This window comes from Hyalella azteca, unplaced genomic scaffold (assembly GCF_000764305.2).
Source record: "Hyalella azteca isolate HAZT.00-mixed unplaced genomic scaffold, Hazt_2.0.2 contig11821, whole genome shotgun sequence".
Lineage (NCBI taxonomy): Eukaryota > Metazoa > Arthropoda > Malacostraca > Amphipoda > Hyalellidae > Hyalella > Hyalella azteca.
Window position 1 is genome coordinate 450,112 of NW_025941804.1, and position 24,754 is coordinate 474,865.

The window sequence follows — 24,754 nt, forward strand, 5'->3', positions numbered from 1 at the left end:
TGTATGCACCTGATGTATGCACCTGATTACAGCAGATGTATGCACCTGATTACAGCAGATGTATGCACCTGATTACAGCAGATGTATGCACCTGATGTATGCACCTGATTACAGCAGATGTATGCACCTGATTACAGCAGATGTATGCACCTGATTACAGCAGATGTATGCACCTGATGTATGCACCTGATTACAGCAGATGTATGCACCTGATTACAGCAGATGTATGCACCTGATAACAGCAGATGTATGCACCTGATGAATGCACCTGCAGAACAACGCACCTGTTCGTGCGAAGTTGCCCATGGCAAGTGCAGCTGGCACCTGTAGAGTCTCGTCACCTGACGCCAGCCAGGCCATCAGCTGCACGAAGACCGGCCCGCGGCCCTCCTTGTATATTAGCGGCATGCTCGCGTCTGTGTTAGGTGTGTGTTAATACATCAATAGCTCGCGTCTGTGTTAGGTGTGTGTTAATACAGCAATATATATTATAGTATTTTACTGTATATATTAATAGCTCGCGTCTGTGTTAGGTGTGTGTTAATACAGCAATATATATTATAGTATTTTACTGTATATATTAATAACTCGCGTCTGTGTTAGGTGTGTGTTAATACAGCAATATATATTATAGTATTTTACTGTATATATTAATAGCTCGCGTCTGTATTAGGTGTGTGTTAATACAGCAATATATTTTATAGTATTTTACTAGATATATATATTAATATTTTACAACATGTTTTAATTTCAAAATATAATACATTACTTTACTACATATTACAACATATTTTATAGTATTTTACTATATTTTATATTATTTTACAATATGTTAAAATATTTTACAATATGGTTGTCAGATTTGTATTAATATATCAATACATAACAATATTTAGAATATATTATGAAATTTTAGTATAGGATGGACAGGTTTGCATTAATATATCAGTACATATAAATATTTTACAATATATAATAATATTTTAGCATAGGATATACAGATTTATTCTTTTAAACATCACCTGCATGCTCGATACAGATACAAATATATCTAATTAGGCAGAATAATTGAAAAAAATTGAAATATCATAATTTACCATAATTTACACAAACATAAATATATCTAGGTAATTAGGCAGGATAATAAATAAAATCAGCATATAAAAAAATATATCAAAATACTCACTAACTTTTCAACAAATAAATACTAACTCTCTTAAATATTATATTAAATACATATTATATTAAATAAATATCAACTGGCTGCTTATTTCATCCTCACCTCTCCAAATAGTCACTACTTTTCAAAAAATAAATATTAACTTATATTAATATTAACTAATTAAATAAATATTATATTAAATAAATATTATATTAAATAAATATTATATTAAATAAATATTAAATGTTAAATAAATATTAACTAGCTGCTTATTTAACCTGACCTCCGAGCAGGATGAGCACGATGAGGTCCGTGGCTGTCTGGATGATGGCTTGCCAACAAAACTCTGAATGAACATCTGATTCATCCAGCAGTGAATCCAGCGCACACGCTTCTGTATTATCTGCATGTTCTAGATTTCCTGCATTATCTGGATTTTCTGGATGATCTGAATTTTCTGGATTAACTTGGCTTTCAAGATTATCGGCTTCAGTGATTGTTTGCGAGGACATTTTATCGGACAAAGATTTATCGTGTGTTGAATGCGTTGAATTAACTGCCCCGTATGGTGAATGTGTTGAATTGAGTGCCCCGTATGGCGAATGTGTTGAATTGATTGCCCCGTATGATGAATGTGATGAAGTACATCTCCGCACCACCTCCATCACAGCTTCACACACGCCCCCTTTCGCAAACTGAACTTTGCAAACATCTGAAAAGTTTATAAAAGTATGAATATTGTGTCAAATACAACTTGTAAACCTTTTAAAAAGCATATAAATTAAAAATATATGATTTGAAATAATTTGCACACATGTACACAGTGTACAAAGTTAAAAGTATTTCATTTAACATAACTTTCACATATCTGCACAATCATAATGTACAAAGTTAGATCTTTGCTTTAAAATCTACCAAATATAATATTTTAGGCGTTATGACGCAATCAGGTTGAAATGTTCAACACAATGTTGAACATCCAACACACACTCAACATTTATTCAAATTTTAGTATAGATATTACGCCACATTAAATAAATTAACAACTAAATTTTTAAGTGGCTTTTGTATTCAGGTTGATTCCAAAGTAAATGTTTGAATAAATTGTAGAAATTTCATTTTTCGCATTCATAAGTAGAGTTCAATTTCAGTCACAATAACATTATAAGATGATGAAACATATATTTTTTTATCATATATGGGCACTTCACCCTACATATCACCAACATATGGGTACCTCCCCCATTTCACCACTCCCCACTCCCCCCACTCACCACTCCCCCATTTCTCCCACTCACCCATCTCAGCGAGCGTGGTAGTCAGCTCCCCACTCACCCATCTCAGCGAGCGTGGTAGTCAGCTCACCCACTCACCCATCTCAGCGAGCATGGTAGTCAGTTCACCACTCACCCATCTCAGCGAGCGTGGTAGTCAGCTCACCCACTCACCCATCTCAGCGAGCGTGGTAGTCAGCTCGAGGCAGGCCTCTATGACGTCAGGAGCGACGCTGTGTGTCAACAGCAGGCAGAGCTGCGGGCTCAGGTCCACCGCTGACAGCGTCTCCCGGCCCAAGGCTGACAAAATTAAACTTAAATAAATAACAAGCTCAGGAAATAAACTTAATTATGTTAAGAAGCTGATAAAAGAAACTTAATTATATTGAAGCTGACAAAATTAAACTTAAATAAACAACAAGCTGACCAAATTAAACTTAATTATGTTAAGAAGCTGACGAAATAAAATTAATATCAACAACAAGCTGACTAAATAAAATTAATTATGTAAAGAGGCTGACCAAAATAAACTTAATTATATTAAGAAGCCGACGAAATAAACTTAAATAAGTAACAAGCTGACTAAATAAAATTAATTATATTAAGAAGCTGGCGAAATAAACTAAAACAAACAACAAGCTAATGAAATAAAGTTAATTATATTGAGAAGCTGGTGAAATAAACCTTATTAAACAACAAGCTCATGAATTACGCAATGTAATCTTAATCTTTTTCATTAATTTTTGTGAAATATTCATTTTTTATATGCATTGAAAGTGATAAATATCATTATTATATCCACCCCATGTATTATTAATGATAATCACAACTATTTATGATAATAAGCGTGCGCTACTGACGGGAGTGATAAAAATATTAAATAAATATTATCATTATATCCCGATAATGTTAAAGATAATCATAACTATTAATATAATAAGCATGCGCTACTGACGAGAGTTATAAATATTATTATATCCACGTGAAGCTATAAAAGAGTGATAAAAATCATTATTATATGCACATAATAATAATGATAATCATAACTATGATAATAAGCGTATGCTACTGACGGGAGTCGGCCATGCAGGCGAGCGCGAGCAGCACTTGCGTCGCGATGTCTTCCTCCTCGCTGTGCTGCTCCAGGTACTGGCACAGCAGCTGTACGCACTGCACGGTGCACAGCACTGCCTGTAATGTACGGTGATGTTAGCACTGCACGGTGCACAGCACAGCCTGTAATGTACGGTGATGTTAGCACTGCACGGTGCACAGCACAGCCTGTAATGTACGGTGATGTTAGCACTGTAAATTACAGTAATTCAACAACATCACAACAAATTAATCCCATCACACGGTAACCCATGGTAATTCTATCACACGGTAGCCCACTATAATTCCATCACACGGTAATCCTATCACACGGCATCCCACGGTAATCTTATCACACGGTCACCCACAGTAATTCTATCACACGGCAAAACAACGGTAATCCTACACACGGCAACCCACGGTAACCCCATCACCCAGTAACGCACGGCAATCCTACACCCAGTAACGCACGGTAATCCTGTCGCAGGAGTTGGTGAGGTTGAGCAGGAAGCCTGTGACGACGGCGCGTAGCTCCTGTACAGGACTCAAGCAGGCCTCGTCCTCCTCATCATCTGCTTCACTCTCCTGCAAAATTATTACGTGATATTAATTCAAGTATTATTAATTATTTATTATATTATTTCAATTTTTATTTCAGTGTTATTATCCACAAATTATAAAATTATTATTCACTACTCTAAACAAAATTTACAATGACCCATCTGCTTCATTCTCCTTCAAAATTATTGAGTGATATTAATTCAAGTATTATTAATTAATTATTATACTAATTCAATTTTTATTTCAGTGTTATTATCTACAAACTATTATTCACTACCGTACTCTAAAAAAAATTGACGATGACTCTTGTCTGGGTCATCGTGACACAGTTTGGCCCAGAAAAAAGGCGCATTAATGCTAGGTCAATTCTCTGCTCATGCTATAGGTATAGTGATATAATAACATGCTATGATATTTGTGATATAATAACATGAGAAGACATTAGTGATATAATAACATGATATGTTATATGTGATATAATAACATAATAATATATCTTATCTACCTGATGCGTTATAACATGATAAGATATTTGTGATATAATAACACATGTAAGATATTAGTGATATAATAACATGATAAGATATCATCTCTACCTGATGCGTTGACTGTACATCAGGCCAGTCAATGGCTCGCTGAAGCAAAGCTACGATGGCTGCAGCGCCTCCGTTCTCCAGCACAGCGACCCGACCAGCGTCTGGTGAACAGTTAGTGTATGAATATGGTAAATACCTTTACAATTACTTATAACAATAATTTGCCTAAGTTCCTGTTTTAGCTTTACAATCAATTATAGCAATAGTCAGCTTAAATTCCTGTTATCCTTTGGATTCCTGTAATCCATTAACAATTACTTGTAGTATTAGTTTGCTTAGATTCCTGTTATCCCATTAAAATTACTCATAACAATAGTTTGCTTAAACACTGGGTTCACCAAAGATTTAAAATGTTAAGAAAAGCCTCACAACACGGTGAATTAAGTAAGCATATTTGCAGGTAACATTCACCTCTCACCATGTTCATAACAGATGTTACCCAGCGCCCTGGTTGCCACTCACCATGTTCATAACAGATGTTACCCAACACCCTGGTTGCCACTCACCATGTTCGTAACAGATGTTACCCAGCGCCCTGGTTGCAACTTACCATGTTCGTAACAGATGTTACCCAGCGCCCTGGTTGCCTGTAGGACCCTGGCTAGGCTGGTGCTGCTGGTGTCCTGAGGCTCCGTCTCCTGCAGGGCTAGCAGGGAAGGCACCAGCAACACCAGCTCATTGCTGCACCGATGAGTTTCACACTGTTTGATACACAATAATGAGTTACATATTAAAGAATTATATATTACTTCATAATATTATATCCTTATAATAATTAGTATTAGAAGTATATATTAATTGAGGCACAATAATGAGTAACAAATTAAAAAAGTATATATTAATTAGTCACACATTAAATAATCACATAACAAATCACACTTTGAAGAAATATATATTAATGAGTCACTTACACCATTTAAAATTAAGTAATATGAAGTAAAATAATCAGAGAGACAGCAACCTCAAATTATTTTGATCTAGAGTATAGGCAACCTTAAATTATTTTGATCTAGATGAGCACCTTACCATTTGTTTACATGCATGAAAAACTTGGTACTAGTGCAACTTATAAGCCTATAGAAATGTAACTGTAAGATGTTAATGCAAAATAATTGTAACAAAATTGATTTTCCACACTGATATGTTCTTAAATTGATAACATACGTCAAGGTTGATGAATCTAAGTAATATTCAGATGATGGAGAAATGAAAAAAAAAACTGTACAAAAATTCAACTCACAGTGTGAAAGAATACATATAGATAAATTAAAATGAACATTGCAAATACTGTTAAGTAAATAAATGTGCATCATCTAAGGAAGAGAAAAAAAAAGTTTGACACCTTTGCCATTTTTGCCACAACTTCAGCAGCAGAGGTCTTGACAGCATCATCAGAGCTGCCGAGGCCTCTTTGAAGCAGGCCTAGCAAAGCCCCGGAACTGAGACTTGTTGACACAGCTGCTACAGCATCAGGAGAATCTGGAAGTGGAGAAGATTAATAATATGCATTTAAAAAGTACTTTTTAAAGAAAACACTTTTAAAGATACAGTGTCTCTGATGATACACATCTACAATGAATTATTAATTTATTGTCCATATATTAAAAAAATAATTTTCATTATATGAAAAAAATGTAAATTTTCAAAATTATTTATAGTGTCAATTGATTCATGCATTGTCTCCAACTTTATGCAAGTATGCAAAATTTCTGATTGATTGGACAGGTAGAAGTGTGTCAAATATTGATTATAATAAGATTTATTTTGTAGCAGACAGACAAACAACAAGAAGTGAAGTTAAATAGAAGTGTTGTATAAAAAACTCCATTTTAGGAATACATTTTAGCTAATAAACAAAAAGATACACTAAACAATATTAATAACAAAATGGCATAGGTACAAAATCCCACAATTTTCAAATACATTTTGGAATTATGAAGAACCCCAGAAGCAAGTATCAAAACATTGCTGACATTTCTAGTACATATTTTACTGAACAAATATTTTTTTAGCTAGCTTCCAGTATTGTAGTGCAAGAGCTTCAACTTGATGATTTTATCATATCTATCATAAGTAAAGAGTAAAACATTAACAATTTAAAGTGAAATTTTGAAGGAAAATATATAAATGAGTAGGTAGTAGTACTACATGTGTACAGAAAAGATTGAAAAATTCCTGGACAGAAGTGACATAGACCAAATAATATTGTAATTAAAAGCCACATTTTTAATAGTATAACTCAAGTTTTTCAAGTGTTAGTAATTCTTTCTATCTATTTTCCAGGTTACTTATTGGTCTATATTCATATTGTGCCTAATAACCAGTGAATTAACTGGTTACATACTTATCCTACCTACAATATGCCTAGGACCTACAAGAGCCATAAAGGCTTCTGCACCTTCAGGAACTATACAGGGGATGAAGTAGAAACAGTTGTAACTTTAATAAGAGACAAGAATATACCTAAGTATAACCAAAGCTGCTAAACAGTATGGCGTAGGCTAGTCTGTTTTGTTCAACAGAGTGCATGGAAATAATGTTATGAAGTCTGCTGGCCAAACTATTTTGATTGCACAGGAGAGCATTATTGTAAGAAGATTCATACAGTGGAGTGATAAAGGCTACCCAATTCAGCCTATGGACCTAAGTATTAGCTACCTGGATGAGCAAGGTGAACTGTTCCTGAGTTTTCAATGAACCTTCCATGGCCTGGCTGGGCTTCTGGGAGTTCTGGCTTCATAAAGCAGTATGACAATTTAAGCAAAATACTAGCAAATGATATTAAAAGATCATGAGGACATGTGAGTGAGCAAATGTTGATGGCGTATCATTTAGGGCTGGCAGTCTGACAGAGGAGATGAAAGAGTCCTACCCATATTTGTAACTATGGGTGGCCCAAGTGGAACACCTAAGACATGGAAACCTGCAAATACTACTAACTACTGAGTAAACCTGAGACCTTACATAGCCCATGCCTGTTTTAACCTATGTCAACCTTAGCTGGTTTAACAATAATGTGCTCAAGTGCTTTCAAATTTTTAAACTGGTAAAAGTAACCCCATTTTACAGTACCTAGTCATTTTATGGATATTGAACCCTATAAATTGCAGTTCTGATGAGTTTTATATGATTTTTAGCAAAAAGTGGCAAGGTATGAGCATTGAGCAGTACCTGCAAAGTGGCAACTTATGTGTCACTAACAGGATGTGTTGCTTGGAAAATGGAATTATTCCAAAGTTAACAAGAACAACTGAGGCTAAGTATACCTGGCATAATAATGAATATAGAATTAATAGAACCAAAAATTAACCATTCATTAACAAAACTAATATTTTTGGACCAAGCAGGGAAGCAGACTGTGACTGGATGGATTTTGTATGTAGGCTACATTCATCATTCATGATTCACCCTACCTAAATACAAACTGAAATTTCTTAAAATTCACCCTGATATATAACCCTGCTTTTTGTTATCATTTGGGATAATTTGTTATAAATACTTATAGGTACTTATAGTGCCTTCTAATTCATTAAAATCGAATAGAAAAAAATATACATGCCTTCAAAATCAATGGGCAAGGCAGCAAGAATTTTCTTGAACTGCTCATTAAGGATGTCAGGACTCTCAACCTTGCTCTCTGGATTGGTCTCCAGCGTCAGTGTTGACAGAAGTTGTGACAGATCTGAAATTTAGGTCAGTGTTAATCATAGTGACAAACCAGAGATTTTTTTAGAATCAGTTCATTTTTAATTTCCTCATTTACTCAAGATTTAAATAATTTCTTATGTAGTCTGTTAATTATTTCCACAATGCAATTACAATAATCAAACTGTTGATGTTTAAACACAAGTACATAATAAACTTAATAAAACATTTTCGACCGTAGAGAGATAAATAAAGAGAAGAGAAATATATCTAAAAACTCAGCATACCTGCAGTCATGGTGATATAAAAATATCAATTCGTTTTTTTCCCGTGACAGAAATTTTGGAGGAGTTGTGATTTGAAGCACTCGCGTAAACAACCCACAACGCGTGAGTCACCGTTTCGGTATGAAAAATGAATCCGCTTTTTTTCAATCTCACTTCCGCTAATATTACCAACGTAAATTATCTTGACATTTATTTGAATTTTTGATTTATTTGTTTTTCATGTTTTTCCTTCTACAATCAGTCGTCATTGATTTTGTCATTGATATCTAGTAAAAAATATGTGCTTACATTGACATGATAATTAGAAACAAGCTGTGTTTCTCTCCGTTGATTTGCCTTGATTACCGAACATGGGTGTTCATTATTTAAAAAAAATGTGAATAATAAGTCAGTCCTATCTTTTACTAGTAACTAGAACGATGCACGTATTTTGCGGATTTTTATTTGAAAACAAAGACATTCGTGTTACTAAATCCAGCTTTCAGGAGAAGGAAAGCATGGTTTGCTCGTCGACTTATCATCGAAATTTTGTAGTTCCTTTTTTATAACGCTAATCGCATGTGCGAGACTGCGAGGTGACTGGTAGTGGTAAGTTATTGAGTCTCGAATTGTGGGCTTATAGGATTTCAAAAATTTATTAGTAGTAAGCACGGTAAAATTTTGTGTATGGTAATTACTAAGTTAGGGCTTCTGTCAGTTCTGAACTTCTGACTGTTCTGTGGGTCAACTTTTTCAGGATCAATATAGGCTACGTAGTTCCAAAATCCTGCCTGATGGCTGTATTGGCTGATAAGTGATAAGTCATCAGTGGACAGATAGTTTTTTTATTAACCAGTTAACCCTAATAATTGAATGCCACTGAAGATGCTTCAGCACTTGGTAGTTTGCAAGACTATTGTATAGGTACATAGGTAAACTTACTATTTGATGGGGTGACTGGTGAGTGAGTGAGTGGTGACTTGGTATTGGAGCCTTTGGACCATTTGAGGTGACTTCACTGATGACTTGGACCATTGACAAGGGGGCTTGGACCATTGATGAGGGGACTTAGCCCATTGATGAGGGGACTTAGCCCATTGTCAAGGGGACTTGGACCATTGACAGGGTACTTGATTATTTTGACATTCAAGAAAAGTTTTTGCTTTTGAAAAATTTTGTTGATGGCTCATTGGCTTTTGAAGTACCTACTGTGAGTCATGTGAGATAGGCTAACCTAAAAATGCAATAAAGAGATATATTTTATAAATATATACTATTTGAACATTTGTACCACAAGAAGAAGCCTATAAATGCTCCAAGTCAAATAGTCAAAAATATTGTATTTTGAATTACATTCAAATTTAGTAAAAAAACTCGTGTTCTTATTATAAGAGTGAAACGAGTTACTTGACACAAACAATGTTTTCTATTTTTTTTTTGTGTGTGTGTGGGATTCAAGCTATCAGAACTGTGGAATTTACTACAAATTCTTATATCTAGAACTGGAAAAAGGATACAATACAACTAGGTAGGTATATTAAAAAATATGATTCTATATTATTTTTCAGGCCTGGTCCACTATGTATAAAGTAAAAATAATATGTTTTATTTTCTTTCAGATTTAGACTTCAGACTGAGTAAATTACAGTGCTGGTAAATATGTCATCTGCAGGCAGTCCCGAGTCTGAGTGTCTTTATCAAGGGAAACCTGAAGGGGCAATTAGAAAAGTGAGTGAATTTTTTAACTAATTTTTTACAAAGCAACTTTACTATTTCAATTATTTATATATCGATTTATGGTACAGCTTTCTCTTCCCAGAATGTCAGTTTGAGGCCATTTTTTATATTTGGGTGCTTCTTATTTTTTGTTTAAGTATTTGAGGTCTCGCGCAAGCATAAATTTATAGCTGGATACATTATATATATGTTTCGGTTTATTGGCTATCATTCCAAACTGCAGAAAGTTATTGAGATACAAAAAAAAGCGCATAAAGAAAGTATTGTTTTTGATAACTTATCTTGAGATCAAAAGCTGTACTCTATTCAGTCACCATGATTAAAAAATCTGCATTTACAATAAATTTAATCATTTTAGTTACTTAAAAATAATAGAAGTTGTAGAGATATCTACTAGATCTTATGAAACTGTAAATTTGGTAGGAAATTTTCCAATTAAAATCTCTCTACCATTTCTGTTAAGTGTTCTTGAACAAAAAATTTCTTTTGAAATTATTTGCTAAATTTTCATTTAGTGTTGATTTAATTTTAGTTGAGAATGAAAATAATAGTTTTTCAACCTAAATACTATATATTATTAAAAAAATTTGATTTTCATCTCTCCTTTACATTCTGCCTTCCCTGCACAATGACTCCATTTTTTAAAAGTATAATTAAAACAAACGGATAATTATTGTGTTGACTTTTCAGTGTCACCGTCTGAGCAGCAAAGCTGACTACTTGGAACAATGTGACAAGTTGGAAGAAGCCAAGGCTTGTCACCAGCAATCGTCTCAAGCCTTGCAAGCATACCTTAGAACCCAAGTCAGTTCTAGTTACCAAGTTCATTTTTGATGTCATATGAGAATATAATCTTAGAACCCAAGTCAGTTCTAGTTACTAAGTTCATTTATGATAATATATGAGGATTAACTCATAGAACCCAAGTCAGTTCTAGTTACCAAGTTCATTTATGATAATATATGAGGATTAAATCATAGAACCCAAGTCAGTTCTAGTTACCAAGTTCATTTATGATAATATATGAGGATTAAATCATAGAACCCAAGTCAGTTCTAGTTACCAAGTTCATTTATGATGTCATATGAGGATATAATCTTAGAACCCAAGTCAGTTTTAGTTACTAAGTTTATTTATGATGTCATACAAGGACTTAATCTTAGAACCCAAGTCAGTTCTAGTTACCAAGTTCATTTATGATAATGTCTTATGAGGATTAAATCATAGAAGACAAGTCTGTTCTAGTTACAGAGTTCATTTATAATAATGTCTTATAAGGATTAAATCTTAAAACCTTTGTCAGTTCAAGTCAATGAGTATGAGTTCATTTCAGTTTAATCATAGAATGCAAGTCCCTTCAAGTGACTGAGTTTGTAATAACATTTTATAAGGATTTGATCTTGGAACCCAGGTCGGTTCAAGTCACAAAGTTTGCACTAACATCCCATAAGGATTTCCACTTGCCTTTCCATGAATGATGTATGTTGCTAGTAGCTTAGATTTTCCCTATTACTTGTTGTGTGTTGATTGCTTTGCATTATTATTAAATTCTTTGTTGAAATATATGCCATTTCTGGTAGGAAAATAATTTCTTAAGTTCTGTTACATTTTATAGCTTATTGAGAAAAAAATTTTTAATTTGCTTCTTCTTGAAATGAAAATTCATTTTAAGGTTTAAAAACAATAAATATATATTTTTTAATTCCTCACAGATTTATTTAATGAAAATTATCCCAACAATTTTGGTGTTGAATGATTTATTTATATGTAGTTGCATGATCAGTTCATCAAATATTTAACAATGATATTTTATGCTTTTACAGATAAGTGTATCTGCAAGACATCAGGTTGAATTACTAATTCGGAGACACCAAAACCGCATCTTATATCTGAAGTGAGTAATATTTCTCAGTTTAGGTTCCTAGAAGTAACAGTTAATTCTGGTAGATCAAACCCGGTTGATGTAAAATTAATCTTAACATTACAACCAGGTTAACCAATTAACCAGAGATGATTTGAATGGGTGTCTTTTAATGTTTTATTTAACCAATTAATCAGAGATGATTTGAAATTTGGCCCATTTAATCAGATTTGCATGTTGGAGACCAACACTGTCCAATTCTGCATGGACTGACATGATCCCTTCCTCCATTAAAGTAGCTTTCTACAATTGTTGTTCTGGCTTTCAACAATTGTTGTTGTAGCTTTCAGCAATTGTTGTAGCTTTCAGCAAATGTTATTGTAGTTTTCAACAATTGTTGAGCTGCAAATCGCACAAGCCAAAACATATCCTTTAATTTGGCCAATCAACCTCCAGCAAAGAAGCTTAGTATGGTATGGCCCAGCATTGTCCGACATGAAATAATTTTCAAACAACATTCATTCAAAATCATCTGACATGAAATCAAATTAAACCATTCAGCGTTCATTTTTTGTCTCAACTAGCAATCTGTATTCTTCCTATACATCGAATCTGCCCAGAGTCAAACGGCCACTTAATCAGAGTTGAACGGCCATTCCACTAATATCATAAACCTAGCAGGTATCTGATGCTGTCAGATAAAAGTTGTGCAATTTAATGTCCCGGACGTCATAACTGATAATAACAGCAGTGCCTCCTGTAAGCAGATGGTTTGGACAACATGAGTGAATTGAAACACCATTTCAGTTTACATAGATTTTATATAAATTAGCATATGGCCACAACGGCCTGAATTTTTTGTATTATGGCAAGTTTAATTGTTTTATGTAAAAAACATCTTCATTCAAAAGGAGAAAAACCGCCAATTGATTTACTATTTATTTGTACTAGAGCAATGTCGCGATAAAACTGATTGAATTTTAATGACATATTTCTGCTGAACTAGAGTAAATAAAATTAAACTATCATAGGAAATACGGTATTGCAAATACAAATGGTTGAATTTACTGTTATATTTCCTTTATGCAAGTACTATTATATTTTATTATAAATATTGCAAGTACAAATGGTTGAATTTACTGTTATATTTCCTTTATGCAAGACCTAAAATAAACAACATATTGCAGGAAGCGCCTAGAAGAGCAGCAAGGTGATGCTCAGGGCGAGCTGTCAGTCAGCATCAAGGAGGCGCAGGATGAACACGTCCGCTTCTACTTCTCCCAGAACCCTGGCCTGCTTCAAGATTTTAAGAGGTTATCTATTCATAATTTATATTTCATTCACTTATTCAAAGGCAGTTACAAAAATTGGGTAGTGTAGAATAATTAGTTAATTGAAGCGATGTCATCACTCATCACCAAGATAAAGCTGGGCTGCTTCAAGATTTTAAAAGGTTATCCATTCAAAATTCATATATCATTCACCTATTTAGCAGTTACAAAGTTAGAGTAGTATAACAAGTCAATTGAAGCGATGTTATCACCAAGATAAACCTGGGCTGCGTCAAGATTTCAAAAGTTTATCCATTCAAAATTCATATTCCATTCACCTATTAAAAGGCAGTTACAAAAATTAGAATAAAATGACAAGTTAATTGAGGCAATGTCATCACCAAGATAATTTTTAACACCTTTCGACAAGTCCTGCTTAAAGATTTCGAAAGTTTACCACCTAAAAAATTCTTATTTCTTCCTCCTGGTTGAAGACCACACTAAAAAATTTCTTAATTGAAACCGTGTTATAAAGCAATATATTTGTTGCTGTCCATCAACTAAGGTTGGGGCTAATTTTCTAATAAAAAAATTGCAATTTGCAGTTGCATGATAGTTGGTACCAAGTCACACATGCTGCTACATTGCAAAAAAATGCTTCGATATTAATTTCATTTAGGAGTTCAAGATCTCTTAATTGGGGATGTAACTTTAAATCTTTATCGTTACAGATAATAATTTATTCAAATAAATTTCATTTATTTCAGATCACAAGTGCAGTTCAACAACGCCATGGAGCAGCTACATCGGCTGGCTAGGCCTGAGGACATCACAAGAGAAGTAAAGAATCGTCTGCTATTCAACACAGACAATGTTGAACCTTCAACATCTACAGATCAACATTCAACAGAAAAATGCCCGCAGGATTTCAATGAAGAACCAATAACCAAGGGCGCCTTGGCTGGTGGTAGCTTTCCTCGTTCCGATGAGGCTTGCTGTGCCCGTGCATTTAAGGATAATTCAGGAACAAGTTCGGAAGAAAATTCCTCATTAGGAAATAAAAGCTGTGATAAAAATAAGACCGAGTCTAGAGCAGATGCTCTTTGTTCTGAAGGCTGTCATGATGGTAAATCAAGTCTGTGTTCCAAGCTTAGGAGTGCGGATACCAAATTCCATGATAAGATTAGACAAGGATTACCAGGTCCAGAAGAGAAAGAATCTGGTGTAGTCAAATGCTTTAGGAAAGAGTTTGTAAGAGAGAACAAAACAAGTGAAGAAAAATGTATCTTAGAGAAGCAGTGCTTCTCAACATGCAAGGAAAATGAATGCACTGAGAATAAGTGTAGTGGGAAAAAGTGCTACGAGGATAAAGGCTCTGAGGATAAGTGTGTTGGGAAAAAGGGTTTTGAGGATAAATGCACTGAGGATAAGTTTATTGGGAAAAAGTGCTACGAGGATAAGTGCTCTCAGAATAAGTGTAGTGGTATAGTATGCAGGCAGTGTAAGAAGAGCCTCGAGACTCGCGTCACAGAAGAAGGGCTCTTGGTTCGTCTTGTGTCGGAGCTGCCGCTGCTGTGGAGGGCTAAGGACAGGATGATGCACGCAGTGCTGGCCGACTACTGCAGGGTGGCGAAAGCCAGGAACGAGCTTCAGCAGCAGGTGGGGACGCTAACTTAAAAATTTTGGTTAAAGCGAAGCTAATGTCATAAAAAAGCAGGTGGTTAATGGTTAAAATTTTGCCTAATGCGTGGCTAATGTCATGAAAATTCTTATTAGCGCATATCAAGCGCCTAAAATTTCTTTTCATTGCAGAGCTAGACTGCAAGTTCTTGGTTTTGCACAGCTTGTAACTTTAAATGTTTGCTAGTTAATACCTATCAACTAAAAGTTTTTGCGTTTGCAGCATCAGTAACTGACAATTATTGTTATTGCAGACCCAGCAACTGACGATGCAGCTGGAGCGCGCTCGCCAACAGCTGCAGCAATTCTCGAGCTCCATGCACTCCATGAGCGACCCGCTGCAGGAGACTCAGGATTTCAGTCTCCACGATACCTCAGCGAACTCCTCGGACCAACGCCGGCACGCAGCCGCCCTCAGCGACGAGCTTCTTTGCGACGCTCTGGAACGAAATTTCTTGGGCAAGTGTCAGCAGATTGACAGCAACGAGGCTGTCTCGAGGAGTGTCAGGAATGCTGTCAACGACCAAGAAATGCGTGGTAGGAATGCTGCCAACGACCAAGAAATGCGGGGTAGGAATGCTGTCAACGACCAAGAAATGCGGGGTAGGAATGCTGTCAATGATCAAGAAATGCGGGGTAGGAATGCTGTCAACGACCAAGAAATGCGGGGCAGGAATGCTGTCAACGACCAAGAAATGCGGGGCAGGAATGCTGTCAACGACCAAGAAATACGTGGTAGAAATGTAAACGGACGAGAAATTCGTGGTATGCATGATGAAAAAAAGAACATCAGTAACGGCTCTAGGGATACAAGCAAGTTAACTGAAAATTCTTTGCTCTACCAAACGAAGCATGATGCAGATGAAGGATTTACGAACTCATCCATACGCTGGAAGAACGAGAAGAGTGGACATGTGGTGGACGACGATCCGTGGCTTTCTACATGCGGGAAAAATGACAGAAGTGGAATTTCATTACGCGGCTGTGATGAAGAACTTTGGTTTTCTATGGGCGCGGCAGATGAAAAATTAGCTCCACTAAAACAAGATTTTGATGACAAATATGGCGTCGGTGATGGCTTGTTGAACACATATTCATCTCATCACGCTTTTGCAGGAGACAAGTCTTCAAGTAATGTTAGAAACAAACCAGGCAATACGACCAACACTAAAGAAAAGGCGAGAAGAGACAAAAATAGCGGAAGATGCAACACTTCGTCCGTGGCCGCCAGTTGCTTGGATGCTTGCGATTTGCCTCCTTGGAAATCTAATGAATAATCTTTTGGTGGGATAGTGTAAATTGTGCCACTGAGGAACACAATTGTGTTCCTCAACATAATACAGGATACGTAGGAAAATTTTAATATGGTGGAAATTGGTCAATTGTTGTGCCACCCACCACCTCCAATCAGTGATTGTACTCAGAAATTATCGTTGAATCTTTTAAGCGAAACTTGCTACGTTCAATAAAGTTTGAAGAATGTTTCCAATAAAGTTTGACCAATGGTTTCAATAATGTTTGACCAATGGTTTCAATTAAGTTTGAACAATGTTTTCAATAAAGTTTGAACAATGTTTCCAATCAATTTTAACAATGTTTCCAATCAAGTTTGACCAATGGTTTTAAAATAATTCTTTCCTCGAGCCCGCCAAATCGGTGTTTTAATATTTATTTAAGACTAAAATTGACCTGCTTGACTTAAATGTCGATGAATTCGTATCACTGCAGTGAAAATATAATTAGTTATCCGGCACCCAAGATATTATTCATCATGATCAACGTTCGCTTATATCGTGTTTTCTCAATCGCTCTGTACTTCTGTCGCGCTTCCTCAATTTCCTTATATGAGTATAGTATATATTCATTCACTTACCGTCACGCAGGTGTATTTAGGTCTTCGTTATTGATTTTTTGCTTAACACATTGAGTGCGGTACGGTATGCAATACGCAATGAATACGACATAGCCGAACTTAACGTGATAAAAGTATTGTACTATGAAGTGAAAAATTGAGAACAAATGTGACTTTTTTCGTGACTACGCCGATGATCAAGTGAACATTTTGTACCATGGGATAATCGCTTCTATTATTATTAACTGTAACTAAGAACCCCAAAAGTTGACATCGAATCGTAACATTTAATCATTTTCAAGTTATCATTGATACTTGTTTGCGTTCGCGACGGTTTGTTCTTGGTGGTACTGAGAGATGGACATGGTCGCTGGAAAGGCAATATTTCTATCCATTTGTATTGCGTTTCAACACCGGTGAAGAATAACTGATCGCATTTCAATATAAAATTCATGAAACTTAGTTTAGAGCTTCACATATATTCTACTAAACTGCAGTACATGTTACTAGAATACGAAGATATCTTCGTTTCTATCGCTAGTTCGGCTACTGTCTGTACAAAAAGCAGTGCTAATGTCAGCGGTCTGAAAAGAAAGTTGAATCAATTATAAACATTTTATTTTCACAACACTCCCCATTTCTGTTCAAAAGCAGTGCAGATCTTGGCGCAGGCGAGAGCTCCCGACAGATGATACTGGGAAATTGCAAACGATTCTTCAACATAGTCCACTTCAACCTGAAACATTAAACTAGGTTAGCTATCTAATATCAGTACAACATTGACATTTTGCATATGAAAGCTAACTGAGGGATGAAGCTAGGCTAGGTAGATGACGGCTAACTTCAAATACTTGAAAGGTGAATGGTTAGTCCATGGTTGAACTAGTATAAGGTTGACCCGTCGGAAGCACGTTTTTGCAGATGTAGTTCATTGTTCGCCTGTGACGTCACTGTTCTCAGTGACGTCACGGCCATTGACCAATCACCAAAATGCGATCAAACCATTCAACCAATCCGTCATGAGAACGACGAGATTGTTTACGTTTCTCGATCTCAGTGACTTAACAAGAAAGCTGAACTGAAAGACGGAACTTCTCGTGGGCCATTCTTATATAGTTCAACCAAGGGTCAGTCTGCTTAAATCGCAAATTCACAAGGAATTTAAAAACAAAGACGTTAAGCAAATTCACAATGTCGATATTGAAAACCTTTTTATATGCCAAGCAAATTCACCAAAACGTTTTTAATATCGATATGGTGATTTTGCTTGGCGTTTTCATCGCTTTTTAATTCCTTGGCTAACTTCAAATATGGCCACTTAGTCGAGGATTTTGGACCTGTATTCTAGAAGATCACACTAACTGCTCAATAAATATGAATTAATAGTCCATGTTCTCAGGCCGGAGTTCTAGAACATTATAAGATTTTGACGGTAAATGTGAATTAATCATCCTAAAATGAATTCTCTCAACATTCTCTAATGAATGGTGCAAATCCTAGAGGCTGCGACTGAGCGCGATAAAAATATTTACCGAAACAAGAATTACAATAAAAATACGAGACATTAATTGGTGTGAAGACTCGAATTTAAAAAATTATAATAATAACTCCAAGAGGGTCGCAATAATAAATATAAAAATCATAAACATGATAACACAATGCACGACCAACACGTAAAATAAAATTAGGTAACATAGGAAATATTATCTGAAAATTATTTATATTAAGTTTGATTAAGAGAAATAAATATTGCAATTAAGTGATGCATCATGAGGTATCACTCCCCTAAAGCAGACGAATGTAGAAAAATATACTTTAAAATCGTCAATTTTTTTTAGTACACATTTTTACCTGATTCAAAGATGTATTATTAAATGAAAATAAGATGTTAATATCTCATGATTATATAATTACATGGTATTGACAAACTTTCTATAAAATTATTATAATTGAATGAAAATCAATATGGTAATAGTAATGATAATAATAGAATGATAATAGTAAACTTCATATAAAATTATTATAAATGAATGAAAATTCAATATGGTAATAGTAATGGTAACAATAGAATGGTAATAGTAAACTTTATATAAAATGATTATAAATGAATGACTATGTTGGGTAAACTTCCTATAAAAGTATTATAATTGAATGAAAATGTTATAGCCTGACCTTGCCATGGGCTATTGCCCCCACCACGATAACAATAAATCGTTATTTCTTCTAGTATATACAGTACCAGATTCAAAGATGTATTTTTAAATGAAAAATAAGATATCTTTATCTAATGATTAGGTATATTGTTACATGGTATTAGAAAACATATATTTTATTAAAAGTATTATAATGGAATGATAATGTTATAGCCTGACCTTGCCATGAGCCATCGCCCCCACCACGATAACAATAGGCTTGTCGTCAGGAGGCACCAGCTCGGAGGGCTGCACGCAGGGACTCTCAAAGGACGTGCCAATCTTGCGGCATCCTACAGGCAGGTGGTCAGTGATGGGGTTCTTGATCACCTTCAGTAGCTTCTTGTTGGTTTCTGAAGACCTAACACTTAGACGCTGCAGCAGTTGGACTGTAAATAAAAATATAATATAATATAGGGTTCTTGATCACCTTCAGCAGCTTCTTGTTGGTTTCTCAAGACCTAACACTTAGACGCTGCAGCAGTTGAACTGTAAATAAGATAAAAATGTACTTTTTGTTGGTTTCTGAAGACCTGACACTTAGACGCTGCTGCAGTTGAACTGTAAATAAAATAAAAAAATAGTTTTTGTTGGTTTCTGAAGACCTAGTCCCGCCTCTACCAGCAACTCTGTTTACGTCCCGCCTCTACCAGCAACTCTGTTTTCGTCCCGCCTCTACCAGCAACTCTGTTTACGTCCCACCTCTACCAGCAACTCTGGTTGATCTGAAGAACCGTATCACTGCTACGGTGCACTCATTAACAGAAGATATGCTTTCTTGTGTGTGGGACGAGTTTGGCTGGCGTTTAGATGTTTGCCGTGCAGCACAAGGGGGGACATGTTGAACATTTGTAAATATGTAAAAAAAAACTTGAATCTTTCAATTTCCATTGTGAATAAGTTTTCATTTTGAATCTATACGAATTTTTTAAAATGAGTCCATCATTTAGAATAACCCTGTATATTAGGTACTCATGACAATAAAGACAGCAGGAGTATTTTTAAAAAACTGTTTAAAAACTATATTATCACTGAGCTGATACATCATAGTTCAATTGAACAATTCTCAAGTCAAGTATCACACTCTTGCGCCCCAGTCATTTCTACAAACTAAAGGTTTTAAGATTTGCGGAAGTGAGTAACATTGTCAGTACATCAGAAAATATTAGAGTAAGCACCTGCAACAAGGAATAATAAATGAGAACAATGAATGATGTGTCACTGTTAAAAAAAATCACAAATTGATTGTTTTATTGTGAATATTTTCAAAGTTGTGCTGTCATAAGCCATCAATCATTGAGCTCTCCTGCCATAAGCCATCACATATAAAATTTTCTTACTATAAGAATCTTCTAGAAAATTATACTTCTTTAAATTCTTAACATTTCAAATTTTTTTCCTAAAATAAGTAACTATCCCCTAAGTTTTCTCATCATGATCATCAACAAAATTTTCTTGCCATAAAATCTCTAAAATTTTCCTATAATATGCTAAGCATCTAGAAAGTTTTCTAGCCAAAACTCAGCATCTAAGAAGCCATTAAGTTTGGACATTTCCCAGTAGACAGTAGAATTAATAAAATATCTCCCAGTCATATGCACAAATGGATTTTTTGTAAAATTTTGTATTTGATTACAACTAGGTACATTATGAATATGCTCAATTTCAACTAATAGCATTGATTCTAACTCACCCATTAAGCCAGCAAATCTCTTAAATGTTCGGGGAATCCTGCACTGTGGATCTATCTGGATAAGCACATTTTTTTCTGTGTGAATGTAGACCTGGAAGAATCAAAATTATTTAAATACACAAGTTGCAAAAATCAATATGCTTAAAGTCAATTTGAAACAGGATTATAAATGGACAAAAAATGTAAGTATTACTTTGAAGAACATTCATTGAATTGGCATCATAAATTAGGTGAAACAAACACACTCACTTGTAATAGTGAGTGTAATAACACTTGTAACAACAAACATAAGACTATGAGTGTAATAAACATAAGAGTATGAGTGTAATAACACTTGTAATAACAAACATAAGACTATGAGTGTAATAAACAGAAGAGTATGAGTGTAATAACACTAATAAAAACAAACATATGAGTAGGAGTGTAATAACACTTGTAATAACAAACATGTGAGTAGGTGTGTAATAACACTTGTAATAACAAACATAGGTAAGACTATGAGTGTAATAAACGCAAGAGTATGAGTGTAATAACACTTGTAATAACAAACATAAGACTATGAGTGTAATAAATGTAAGAGTATGAGTGTAATAACACTTGTTATAACAAACACACTCGCTTGTAATAGTGAGTGTAATAACACACATAATAACAAACACACTCACTTGTAACAGCCCAGCTTGATTGAGGGGGGAATCCTGCAGCATAAGCAGGCACTGGTGTAGAATATCCGGCCTGCAATCTGCCAAGTCCTTCTTATACTTGCGGATGAGGCCCATGTGATGGTCGCAGTTCAGGAGTTCATAATGCTTGCCAGCCTGTGAGTCAATTGAGATTTAATTTAAAAAATAAATTTTAATACAGTGTACATAGATTTTTATTTAGTATGAGAATTTCCTGCCAAATTATAGAATAACATTTTGAACCTAGTAAATGGTGACACATACATCCTAAGGTGTTGATAAATTACTTCATAGCCAAATTTTAAAATAAAATACAAATGGATTAACTGAACCAATTAGCATATTACTGTTTCTTATGACCAGTGGTTATCAACATCAAAAAAACCTAGGAAGGAGCTCACCATCCAATATTAATTGAGGTATAAAAATGTCAGCAACAGGATGGAATGGCAAATGTTATCCATAATTAATTTGAAAAATGCAAGAATATTTTGAGCCAGGAACAACAGGAACTGGGATGATAGAGAACAACATTCCATGCCTGCTGCATGGTGACAAACTACAGATCTTTTATGATCAGTTCATTTTTAATTTCCTCATCTACTCAAGATTTAAACCAATTTGATTTATATGATAATGCTGGTATCCATGATACTTTTACTAGTCTACTTATGGGACTCAAAAACTAACTTGAGGAAGAGTCTTGGGAATCTCATTGCTCCAAAACTGGCTGAAAAGCTCTAATCATAGCTTTGAAAATGAATTGGCAAAAATCACTCATTAATACATTAAATACAATAAAAATGCTTGCAAATATAGTAATTTTTATCAGTTTGTATCTTTCTTGCCAATTGAGATAAATCAAGCAATTCTGTGAATGCAACAGAAACAACCATGCTTGTGGTCAATTTCACCTGTATTTAGCCCTTGTAAAATTTCTTCTACATAAAAGACTCATTTTTGAATAGGATTTCTTAGATTAGCCTGTAAAACAAAATAATTTATCTGCAAATCTTAGAAAATTTTGCCCATTGTTCCAGATTGGATTAGTGTGAAAAGTGATAGATTCCACACCTGATGAAGTAACGCTAAACTGGAAAATTCAAAATTGGGCTGACAATACTTGTAGTTATCTAGAAAAGACATAAATGCCTATGATATCATTGCTATGATCAATTTCATCCATTTATATTTCCCTAGTAAAATGGAGAAAAATGGTATGTTTTTGCCCATGATTATTGAAAATAATCATTGAAAATTATCAACTCATAGTTCTAACCTAAAGTTTGAAAAAATTTTGGTTGATATTTCAGAATTGGATCTTGCAGGTTTGAATATTCATTTTTAATTTTGTTGAAACAATTTTTCTGATATTACAGCTTTGAAAATAGTAGCACACATTTCCAATAAATAATCACTAAAATTAAAATCCACAATACAAGCTGTGATCATGTGATGAATTGATGATGTGATTGTGATCTGTTCACATCTTTTCTTTCATATTCATTCTGTAATTTCTGTGCAAATCTCTTCATTCAAATAATATGGCTCACCTTTACAACTTCAACATTAGCTCGTTCCAAGACAACTATTAGCCTCTTTTCTTGTTCTATCTGATGCTTAATAACGGTGTGGGGAGCAGGCTTTTTCAAATACTGCTCCTCCTCTCGCTTTTCTTCTTCAGTCTTTTCATGCTTTCTCTTGCCCATTGTTGAAGATTTAAGAACTTTAAATTAGCAAAAAAATTAAGCTCGCAAATGCTTCATTCACCTTAATTGATTTGATCCGTTTCTAATACAATCGAATTTGAAGTTGTGCAAGACAGAGATGCGAGCGTCAATATGCTCTGACCTCTGTTTACGTTTGGTTTTGTTTAAGAACCAAACTCGGCAGACCATGATTCAGCAAGACGATTACTACACTCAGCTGTGTGTTACCGAGGCATGTCTTTTTAGCAAACTTGTGTAAATCAGGGAGCCGGTTTCTATATAAGCAATAATAACGATGTATTTCAATAACGCCCACTGTAAAAATTCTCTTTATGTAGCTTTTGGGTGCGATAATTCAATTGATTAAAAAAAAGATTGATATTGTGGCAGGGTGGCCCAGTGGTTAAGTTTAGATTACCAAGATTGGAGCATAGAGGTGCTGGTTCGATCTAAGCTCTGTGCGCCAGTTTCTGGTCAGAATCGGCAAGGAGGCCGGGCGGTTAAGCAAAGAAATTTTTGAAGCAGAGAGTTGTGAGTTCAAGCCCGCAACAAGCTGTGGATGTCCTGCAATGTTAAGAATCGGCGACAGGCCAACGGCGTAACAAACGCTGAAACCGCGAAGGCGCAGCCGTAGGCCACTAATTTTACTCTTAAATAAGCCCTGGAACCACCGCCTAGCTTCACCATACATTAACTTTCCTCAGCCTCGGAGCTAGAAGCCGCAGACTACGCTTGAACTCCGTAATCAAGACAAGCGACATCCTGCCGAAAGATAATAGCGCCGTAGGTCTTCAGCCAATGCTTAAGCATGCTCGCTCATAAGCAGGCAGTTCCCCATCCGGCTGTACCTACTCCGGCCTAACCTATTCACGCTGTCCTGGCTCACAACCTTCTTGCAGCCAATGACTGGCTCTACCAGCACACTTAGACCGCCTTTCTAACTTCTTGCAGCCAAGGAGGTTAGGTTAGGTCCGCTCAGTTTTGTTTTGGGTGGAGAAAGGTTGCAGCTCGTATAGGTTAGGCCTGAAGAGGTTTGGCCAGATGCAGTATGGCCATGTTTACCTTCGACAAGCTTATTTTGTGGCTGTGGACATCCGGCGCTATGGCTTTGAGCACTAGACTTCATAGGCCGTAATGCACTCTAGCGTTCATACCTCTGGAAAGAAATATGAACTAAGTGTGAAGTATGGCAAAGCTGGCCTCCGGCATGCGCCCCGAAACCGGTATATTATATTGTCCATGAGAAGGACAAGTTTATCAAACTTTCGCTGTTGCGATAATTTCTCGTTTTTCTTTTGTAAATTTGACGGATGTGAGTTGGATTAGTTGAAATCCTACAATTAGATTTGGTTTCAAAAAATTACCTGAAGAGTAATCAAAGGTTGTTCAATTCACGAAAATTTGATTGAGATATACTGATGAAAACTATCATATACAAGTAAATACTAAAAGTTATCTTAAGCTGAGAAAGGTGAAATAG

The 24,754-nt window shown here is 35.3% G+C and overlaps 3 protein-coding genes across 6 annotated transcripts in view; 1 reads left to right on the forward strand and 2 right to left on the reverse strand.

Moving 5' to 3' along the window:
- LOC108683254 overlaps window positions 1-8,718 on the reverse strand; it is a gene marked incomplete at its 3' end in the record, with an annotated part of 15,837 nt that extends 7,119 nt beyond the window's left edge. Inside the window, exons 1-10 of the mRNA XM_047883026.1 lie at window positions 8,618-8,718; window positions 8,245-8,367; window positions 6,028-6,164; window positions 5,236-5,386; window positions 4,686-4,786; window positions 4,000-4,113; window positions 3,510-3,627; window positions 2,611-2,736; window positions 1,446-1,874; window positions 285-416 (exon numbers count right to left, since the gene is read on the reverse strand). Coding sequence (XP_047738982.1) covers window positions 285-416; window positions 1,446-1,874; window positions 2,611-2,736; window positions 3,510-3,627; window positions 4,000-4,113; window positions 4,686-4,786; window positions 5,236-5,386; window positions 6,028-6,164; window positions 8,245-8,367; window positions 8,618-8,627 — 1,441 coding nt within the window. The remainder of the gene's footprint in view (window positions 1-284; window positions 417-1,445; window positions 1,875-2,610; window positions 2,737-3,509; window positions 3,628-3,999; window positions 4,114-4,685; window positions 4,787-5,235; window positions 5,387-6,027; window positions 6,165-8,244; window positions 8,368-8,617) is intronic.
- Window positions 8,719-9,098: 380 nt separating this feature from the next.
- Window positions 9,099-17,277, forward strand: LOC108683266. 4 transcript variants are annotated; one of them, XM_047883029.1, is made up of 8 exons: window positions 9,099-9,205; window positions 10,216-10,324; window positions 11,024-11,137; window positions 12,157-12,227; window positions 13,382-13,507; window positions 14,233-15,124; window positions 15,400-15,721; window positions 15,887-17,277. In XM_047883029.1, the coding sequence occupies exons 2-8, from the start codon at window positions 10,256-10,258 to the stop codon at window positions 16,420-16,422; spliced, it is 2,130 nt and encodes a 709-aa protein (XP_047738985.1). In that variant the 5' UTR covers window positions 9,099-9,205; window positions 10,216-10,255; the 3' UTR covers window positions 16,423-17,277. The 4 variants fall into 4 exon arrangements, with proteins under 4 accessions (XP_047738985.1, XP_018028057.1, XP_047738986.1 ...); XM_018172568.2 differs by having other exon boundaries at window positions 15,400-15,675; window positions 15,709-17,277; XM_047883030.1 differs by having other exon boundaries at window positions 15,400-15,648; window positions 15,814-17,277.
- A 321-nt stretch (window positions 17,278-17,598) lies between these two features.
- LOC108683267 (ribosomal RNA small subunit methyltransferase NEP1) lies at window positions 17,599-23,454 on the reverse strand. Its single transcript, XM_018172569.2, has 5 exons — window positions 23,119-23,454; window positions 21,548-21,700; window positions 20,883-20,973; window positions 19,370-19,578; window positions 17,599-17,733 (listed from the first exon to the last, which is right to left on the reverse strand). Exons 1-5 carry the CDS (start codon window positions 23,272-23,274, stop codon window positions 17,620-17,622), a joined length of 723 nt encoding a protein of 240 aa, XP_018028058.1. The 5' UTR covers window positions 23,275-23,454; the 3' UTR covers window positions 17,599-17,619.
- Between the last annotated feature and the right edge of the window lie 1,300 nt (window positions 23,455-24,754).

Excerpts from the sequence above, each read along its gene's own strand:
- LOC108683267 (XM_018172569.2), bottom strand. The coding sequence starts at position 23,274 with ATGGGCAAGAGAAAGCATGAAAAGACTGAAGAAGAAAAGCGAGAGGAG. Across the intron at positions 19,579-20,882 it reads GAGATTTGCTGGCTTAATGG|TCCAACTGCTGCAGCGTCTA; the intron begins GTGAGTTAGAAT and ends TTTTATTTACAG. Across the intron at positions 17,734-19,369 it reads GGGCGATGGCTCATGGCAAG|GTTGAAGTGGACTATGTTGA; the intron begins GTCAGGCTATAA and ends TTAATGTTTCAG.
- LOC108683266 (XM_018172567.2), top strand. The coding sequence starts at position 10,256 with ATGTCATCTGCAGGCAGTCCCGAGTCTGAGTGTCTTTATCAAGGGAAA. Across the intron at positions 10,325-11,023 it reads CTGAAGGGGCAATTAGAAAA|TGTCACCGTCTGAGCAGCAA; the intron begins GTGAGTGAATTT and ends TTGACTTTTCAG. Across the intron at positions 11,138-12,156 it reads AAGCATACCTTAGAACCCAA|ATAAGTGTATCTGCAAGACA; the intron begins GTCAGTTCTAGT and ends ATGCTTTTACAG.